Source organism: Montipora foliosa, chromosome 2 (genome assembly GCF_036669935.1).
Source record: "Montipora foliosa isolate CH-2021 chromosome 2, ASM3666993v2, whole genome shotgun sequence".
NCBI lineage: Eukaryota > Metazoa > Cnidaria > Anthozoa > Scleractinia > Acroporidae > Montipora > Montipora foliosa.
The window spans coordinates 33,888,545-33,896,044 of record NC_090870.1 but is presented as its reverse complement, the minus strand read 5'-3'; the positions used below and the strand labels follow the sequence as shown (position 1 = coordinate 33,896,044).

At 39.4% G+C, this 7,500-nt stretch overlaps 1 protein-coding gene across 1 annotated transcript in view; it reads right to left on the bottom strand.

Moving 5' to 3' along the window:
* Positions 1 to 459: 459 nt before the first annotated feature.
* Positions 460 to 7,500, bottom strand: part of LOC137991571 (uncharacterized) — an 18,910-nt gene continuing 11,869 nt past the window's right edge. The window contains exons 7-13 of the mRNA XM_068836642.1: positions 6,660 to 7,248; positions 6,182 to 6,274; positions 5,919 to 6,011; positions 4,529 to 4,702; positions 2,489 to 2,586; positions 697 to 821; positions 460 to 539 (exon numbers count right to left, since the gene is read on the bottom strand). Of these exons, the coding sequence (XP_068692743.1) occupies positions 460 to 539; positions 697 to 821; positions 2,489 to 2,586; positions 4,529 to 4,702; positions 5,919 to 6,011; positions 6,182 to 6,274; positions 6,660 to 7,248 (1,252 nt within the window). The remainder of the gene's footprint in view (positions 540 to 696; positions 822 to 2,488; positions 2,587 to 4,528; positions 4,703 to 5,918; positions 6,012 to 6,181; positions 6,275 to 6,659; positions 7,249 to 7,500) is intronic.

Here is a 7,500-nt window from a genome sequence, read left to right as displayed (position 1 = left end):
TTTGTCTTCCTGCACACGTGTGATGGGGGAATTATTTATAGAAATGTTTATATCTGAGAGGTTAATCTGTTTACGACGAGGGTGAAAAATGATGAATTTAGACTTGTCAGGATGGACAGTGAGTTTAGCACTAAACCAAGAAGAAACACGAGCGAGCTCTACATTAAGGATGGTTACTAAGGTAGCCAAGTCATTATGACGAAAAAAAATATTGGTATCATCAGCAAAGAGAATGATTGACAGGAGGTTTGAGACATGAAAAAGATCATTGATGTATAAACCAAGTGCTTCTTTGCGGAGCACCGGCAAAGACTCACTGGATATTTTTCTTATGTAGAAATGTCGAACATTGTAGGCTGCTTCGTTTCCGGGTAATAGGGCTCTCCGTTTTTGTCCAAAGAAAGGTTGCAGCGTAAGATAATAAATTAAAGATGACACGCTGATGCTGCTGCAAAGGTATTACATCTGTTGTTTCTTCTTTTCAAGGTCGAGACGCGTATCGGTTTTCTCACTTTGAATCACAACCTCATTAAGTGATCCTAACGAAAAAGAGAACGAAGAAATGAAACCAAGGTTCATAATTGATCTAAGAGTACTGCGATAGGAAAAGACTGTAATTACGAACACATATATAGAGAACTAATGCAGAATTTACCATTAAAGCCTGAGTACTTAAGTGGTGCTAAGAGGACCAACCTTGTTTACTGCAACAAATCATCGATGGTTGGAAGAACAAAACAAGCAGGCAGCCCGTTAGCGCGAGGATTCCAGGAACAACCGAAAAGACGTAACGTACAAAGTTACTTGTACTTGTCTTGAGGCTAGATGGAGCAACAGACAAAAATAAAAACAATGACTAGTAAGTTCGAGCAAAGAAAGAGAGAAACCTCTTCTCTTTTATATGTCAACAACAATACAGGAAAGTGGCGGTAATGAAGAGTGTACTTATAACACGTTCGGCTTTGAATAGTGCACACCTTGACAGCACAATGCTTTTTATTCCTTGACCCACTGTTCTCAAGAGGAAACATTTACGATCCTGCTGGGCCACAAGTTACTTACCCTGGATTCCAGAGGTTTCTTCTCTCTTAAAAGCGACGAAATAGCAAGTTGCGAAGCGGCGAGAAAACCCTCTGGTACAGGCCTTTGAGAACCTCACTTCCGTGCCCGGTTTGATTGACATCGGAAAAATTTGACGTGTTCTGAGATTCAGCTAAACCAGTTTTTCGCACGCGAGGACATGTTACTTAAAGTGAAGCTATGATCCTCGCAGTTATGAACGCAATTTTTGCAATTGCGTATAGAAGCCTGAAAAATATAGGACTTCAACGGGATTTGAACCCGTGACCTCGCGATACCGGCGCGACGCTCTGACCAACTGAGCTATGCAAAAACTGCCTTCAAAACTGTGAGGACCATAACTTCACTTGATTTCATATCCGCAGTGCAATGTATAATTCATTTCATACATCATTTCGTTACATGTTACTTTGTTTAGAATTCACGCTCAAAACAGAAAAACTCCAGTAAAGATTACACGCAGCGTAAATTGTCGGGTTTGTGGGTGTAATCCAGCAGTACTTGTTAGGGGTAAATGATGCTTTTTAATTCAAATGGCAGGCTTCAGTTCGATTATTTGCTACAAATGCAAGGGCAAATAGCGAAGTTCGAAAATTGCATGAACTGATCTTTCACTGTTGGTTGATCGTTAACAGATTACTGTGATTTTTATAATTTTGCGGAATCTAATCTTCAAGCGCCAACAGCCAAATCAAACCAAGAATCAATTGATGCCTGACATAACCTGGCAATCAGCATCTTTGGTTCTTTCTTTCTTTCTTGGTACGTTCCCACGGTACATTCGTCTTATTTACTTGGATGTCAAGTTCAAATATAAAACTTCGATATCGAATATGTCGAATACAAAACCGTGAGAAGCCAAACGAGAGCTTGACAGAAAAGATAAGCGATTTCTTGAAGCCAGTCGGAAGCACAGCATATATATCCCGTTTCAAAAAAAATGTAGAATCCACTGAGCTTGTTTTAGTTTCAACGCCTCGATTTCTGGAACTTTGCAGCATTTCTATTATGGGTACAGTGGCCGCGAGAAATCAGGAAACCTGTTTCAACTACATTCCGTTGCTAAACCAATCAGAGTACTCGTTAGAACTGACTAGTTACTGGAACCAATCGAATTGCTAGGGTCAAAATCTGACGCTAGGAATATGAAACCGCATCCCATTGTGCAGGCGTTCTCGAAGGACTCAACGGCCTGTACCAGAGGTTTTTCTCGCCGCTTCCTGACTCGCTATTCTGGCATCCAGAGTACAAGTGACTTTCTATCGTATGCAGCAAAGGCACATTCTTCTTTGGCTTGCGGTTTTAAACTTCATTGATTTCTGAATCTGATTTGCGGCGGACACTTGTAAATTTGCCTGAGTAATCTATTTAAGCTGAGTCTCTATGTTTTCACCACTAAAGTTCTTACTCGTTTTCCGGGTACAATTCTTGTATGGTCATAAACAATGCACCACTTGATATCCTTCCTATAATGATCATGACTGACAATGCAAATCCACTGCTCTCCTGTAAAGAAATCAGTATGAATTTCTGTTCTGATTAGAGGTGGATTGCGCGTGACAACTTCAACGATATCCCTCATCTGTCTTTGAAGAATACAAAGTTTCAGCCGGGATAATTTCAAATATCTGCAACTGATTGTAATACTTATGGAGCATCAATTTCATCAACATCATCATATCATTGTTTACTCTCGGATTTAGAGTAGATTGGCGGAGCTTGTAGCTCCTATCCTTTACCCTTCCAACCATGATATTCCACATAGGACATACCACAGCATGGGTTCTTTTATGTCCTTCAGGGTCCAGAACATTGACGTGGACGTGGCCTACGGTATATCGTCCTTTTTTTCCCAAAAAGACTAGAGAATCTAACCATTTGCAGATGTCTATACAAAAGGCAGCACGTTCTCCTCAGTTATTCAAAGACCCTGAGTGTCAGTGTGGCCGGAGTTTCCTGCGTATTCTCAACCAACTGTGCCAACCGGTGGGCAGTTAAAATTTCAAGACAAAGCTGGGAAATCTCTTAAGGACGTTCGCGCTAATTGTTTGTTCGCAACGTTACTGCGCAGGTAACGCGACTGTAATATGTCACGCATTACTTCGAGCATTAGTGAAGTTGAGGTTTTAAAACCTTTGCAAAAACCGTGGACGATAAGTCTTGCACAGCGTTAGATCAGAGAAGATCGTGATCAGTCAAAATTGATTTAAAATATTTATGAAAGTCAAGTAGACTACTGCACGACTGATCTTCACGAGGTTTTATCAGTCGTGCACTAGTCTACTTGACTTTCACACAGATTTTTCAAGCATCAGTTAAAATAACACGGCGACAAAAACGCCGAGCAAAAAATTCCAGGCCGGCAAAAGAATGGCACATTTATTTCCGAATCATCATGAAACTTCAAAGAGAAGTGAGCGGGAGGATTGAAAAGCTCTGGAAAAGGTAGCTGATCGAGTAGACTAGTGGCTGAAAGTTTGGAAAACTCGAGGACGAACCGTTGCGTAAATTTAATGGGGCTGTTTCTTTTTAATGTTTTTATTACCCTACGAACTTAAGTTCAAAGTGAATGCATGTTTTTAAAGTTCTTTTCCTTTACTTTCGTGAAAATTGAGCAGTATTTTCGTCCTCGCCCGCTTGAATATTGCGGACCTGCGTGGAAACAATCAGCGATTGAATTTCACAAAAAACACACTCCAGAGGATGAGTATGACAGCAATGGAGAGATATAATGCAAAACACCAACCAAATGAAGACGACCCCTGCTTAAAACTTCGTTGCTATGCTCGAGAAAGGTTTTTTTTTTTTTCGGTACTTCAACGATCGATCCTCTCTTGGGTTCCAGTCCTTGCCCGACAGGTCACGCAAAAGCGTGACAAACGAACTTTTCCAAGAGCTTTGCAAAATCACATCGATTTTACTCGTTCAGATCATCGGTGACCCCTATTTTTTTAATCATGAATCACTTACTCTACTTGCCATTTACAAAATATGATGAAATGAAAAAATTCTCACCGTAAGAAGTTATCTTTTTTTTACATTTTCTTTCCTCGTGCCACTTTCACTCCAACAGTTTATTTTTATGATTTTCGATGGATGAGCAGATGAGCCTACATCTCGCTATTATGGCCGATTTCTCGAAATTAAAGCATTTTTCCACTGCCATTTTCTCCGAAACAAAGTCGGTGACCCCCATTTTTTTTTTTCATTTTTGGAGTAAGTACTTTATGACCTAACTCTAGGCGAGAAATGAAGAAAATCTCACCGTAGGAAGATTTTGGCGCGAACGTCCTTAAACGAGCGAAAATGGATTAAAATCTTGTTCCTGTCCTTTAAAAGACGTTTAAAACAAAACAAAACAAAACAAAACAAAACACCAATCTTTTAATATTCAAAGAGAATTATCGGTATGCAGTCTGCTACATTATCATTTTTAATCAAAACTTACCTTACTTTCTTTGACCAAATCCGCCGTATACGCCAGACTCATAACAAACATGATGGACATGCCGATTCCAATCAGCGTAACGGGCGCATACATAAACTGTCTTTTAGACGGACTCTGGAAAAAACAGTACACTGATCCACCCATCACTAAACAAGAAGTCAGAATATAGGTCCACTGTTGAAAAGACAAGTGAAAAAAACGTCATTAAACAATGCCCAATTTGCATGCAATTGGCGCATTTAAAGTTTTCCGAACACCATTTCAAATTTTTGCACAGACGATTGCCCACTAACAGTTTTTAAAATTTAGTACTTGAAGGCACTTAAGGCACTTAAGAAGGAATTTAGTACTTGAATTACCGCGCACCGGTGGCTCAGTTGGTTGAGCACCGGGCTGTCACGCGGGAATTCGTGAGTTCAATTCCCGCCGGACCAACACTCAGGGTCTTTAAATAACTGAGGAGAAAGTGCTGCCTTTGTAATTACATCTGCAAATGGTTAGACTCTCTAGTCTTCTCGGATAAGGACGATAAGCCGGAGGTCCCATCTCACAACCCTTCAATGTTCATAATCCTGTGGGACGTAAAATAACCCACACACTTGTCGCAAAGAGTAGGGCATGTAGTTGCCGGTGTTGTGGTCTGTCTTCTGTGATGTATCATGGTTGGGAGGGTAAATGCTCGGAGAAATTAGCTACAACAAGCTACTCTAAAAATCCGAGGGTAAATAAAGATATATGATGATGATATGATATGATATGATATGAAGGCTTCTCTATGACAAACACGATCGGATCTGAGGCCGGACACTTCAAAGTTTCACTCAAAATAAATTACTGTGTATTGTATAAAACAAAATCTATCTTGTCTTTTGCTATAACTGCATCTATTGAAAGCAAGGTATGAAGTTGAATTATTGTGGAAAAAAATGTATATTAAGATATATTTATCCTTACTTTTTAGTTTTTTCCTTTGTCCGAGAATTTTACTTAAGATTACGTCTGTTATCTCTTGGACACAAAATACTGATTAAGCACAACTTTACTTTATTTATTTATTTATGACAATTTATGGCATGCAAAAAATAGAGGCCAAGGGATGAAATGCAAAAGAGTCAAATACCCCATATTAAAGCAGAAGTTAAGCCTTCTCCTATGCCGTACCGTGTCTAAGTTGAGAAAAGCGTAATTGCCGTTTCTGTTGCGGTCATGTAATTGTACTGATTGTAACCGTGTTAATAACTGCTGTTTAATAATTTTGCGCACACTATGGACTTGAGATTTTGACAAATACCAGGCGCCAGCATTGTCTTTCTGAAGTCCAGCTGTCAAGATACAATGGTGATCTCTTGCCTAACTTATAATAAGCCTAAGTTTTATCAAGTCGCATCACCTTGCTTCCAATTTTGTTATTTAGCTTATCAGAGACAATACTAGCCAAAGCTGCACTCCCAAGGAGAACAAGAGGAAAGTACGCTATTGCTTCCTGTAGATAAAGAAAAAAAAAAGACTTGTTTAGAGCAGTTTGCGTAGACTACGCATGTTTATAACATAACTGACGCTCAAATGTAAGAGAATAATGAAGGATACAAAGAAAAGAAAAAAGAAAAATTAATAAAGTGCAATTTGGTGCGAAATTAAACCACTTGTCCTCACCACTTCAAAACCCATTGTCTCTGTCAAGTACAATGGTAAATATCCGAAAACAGCATCTTGTACAAGGCGCGTGCACGTAACAATAACGGAGACCTAATAATGAACGTCAATGTCAGTAGAATAATTAACTTTATCGTTTTAAAATCAGAAGTACATAAAGTCAATTAAAAAGGTTGATAATAAGAATCTTTACCTCATGCATGCATGCTTTCATAGAACGATATTCCTCGTCTATATTGTCATAAGTTGTTCCGAATTCAGTAGGCTACAACTCGGCTACAACTTAGGTATTGAAAATAATGGCCGCAAACACTATGTACAATATACATTCATCCCAATTTCCTTCAATAGTATAATCATGTGAAAATGTATAAGACAATTAAAGCTAACTGTCCATTCAGCAGGAGCAACAAGGCATTAGCAAGGGTATCTGGACTAGTCGGCCTTTAGAGAAAAGGTGAATGAAAATCATTCCAACCTTGTATAAGCGAGGATCTACCAGCCAATCTTTCGCCGTCTTTGGCTTTGTCCTGAAGGGTTTGCCAGGGGGCGAGGGATCACAAGTAACCACGCCGACGAACTCTTCTCCTGCATCATTTTTCAACGGTTCATTTCGTTCCTCTAAAGTGTTGATTTTTTTCTGCTGTGCTTCCTTTGCCAAGCTGCTCACTTTCATTTGTTCGCCGGCGCACTTGACAGAATGATCTTCAATATTTTTCACAAATGTTAACTCTTCTTCAACGTCTTGCGCAGTTACCCCAACCTTTCTCTCACAAAAACTGACTCTTTTGGTTCTTGGAATTGTATCATTGAGTACTTCATCTGTGAAAGAATCGTTTAGGGAAATAGTGTCACATGATAGCTCCACACCGATCTTTGGCTCAACGGATTCGTTTTGGTATCCAAGATTCACTATTCCCGTATTTTGGTACTCTTCTTCGGATAACACTACACCACATCGTCGGTGGCGGACCATCCGGCTGTCTGTTGTATCTCCTTCATCGTTTTTTCTCGTTGGGGTACAGTTGTCATCTTCTTCACAGTTTTCGTTGACATAGTCCTGTAAACTGAAAAAAAAAAAAAGTGAGAAACTGTCACGGGGCAACCTGGTGTTAAAATTGGACAATTATGATGTTGAAAATTACAATTCAAATACGTTTGTCGTTTTATCTTTGACAGTCACTGTTCTGCTGTTCAGAAAATCAACCTGGAAAGGCAAGTTGTCTTCAAGCGCTGCATCCAACATTTGTTAGAGACACTGAACATTGTCAAAAAGTCAAATTCAATCGCATTTTCCATTATAGAAAAGCTTGAAGACA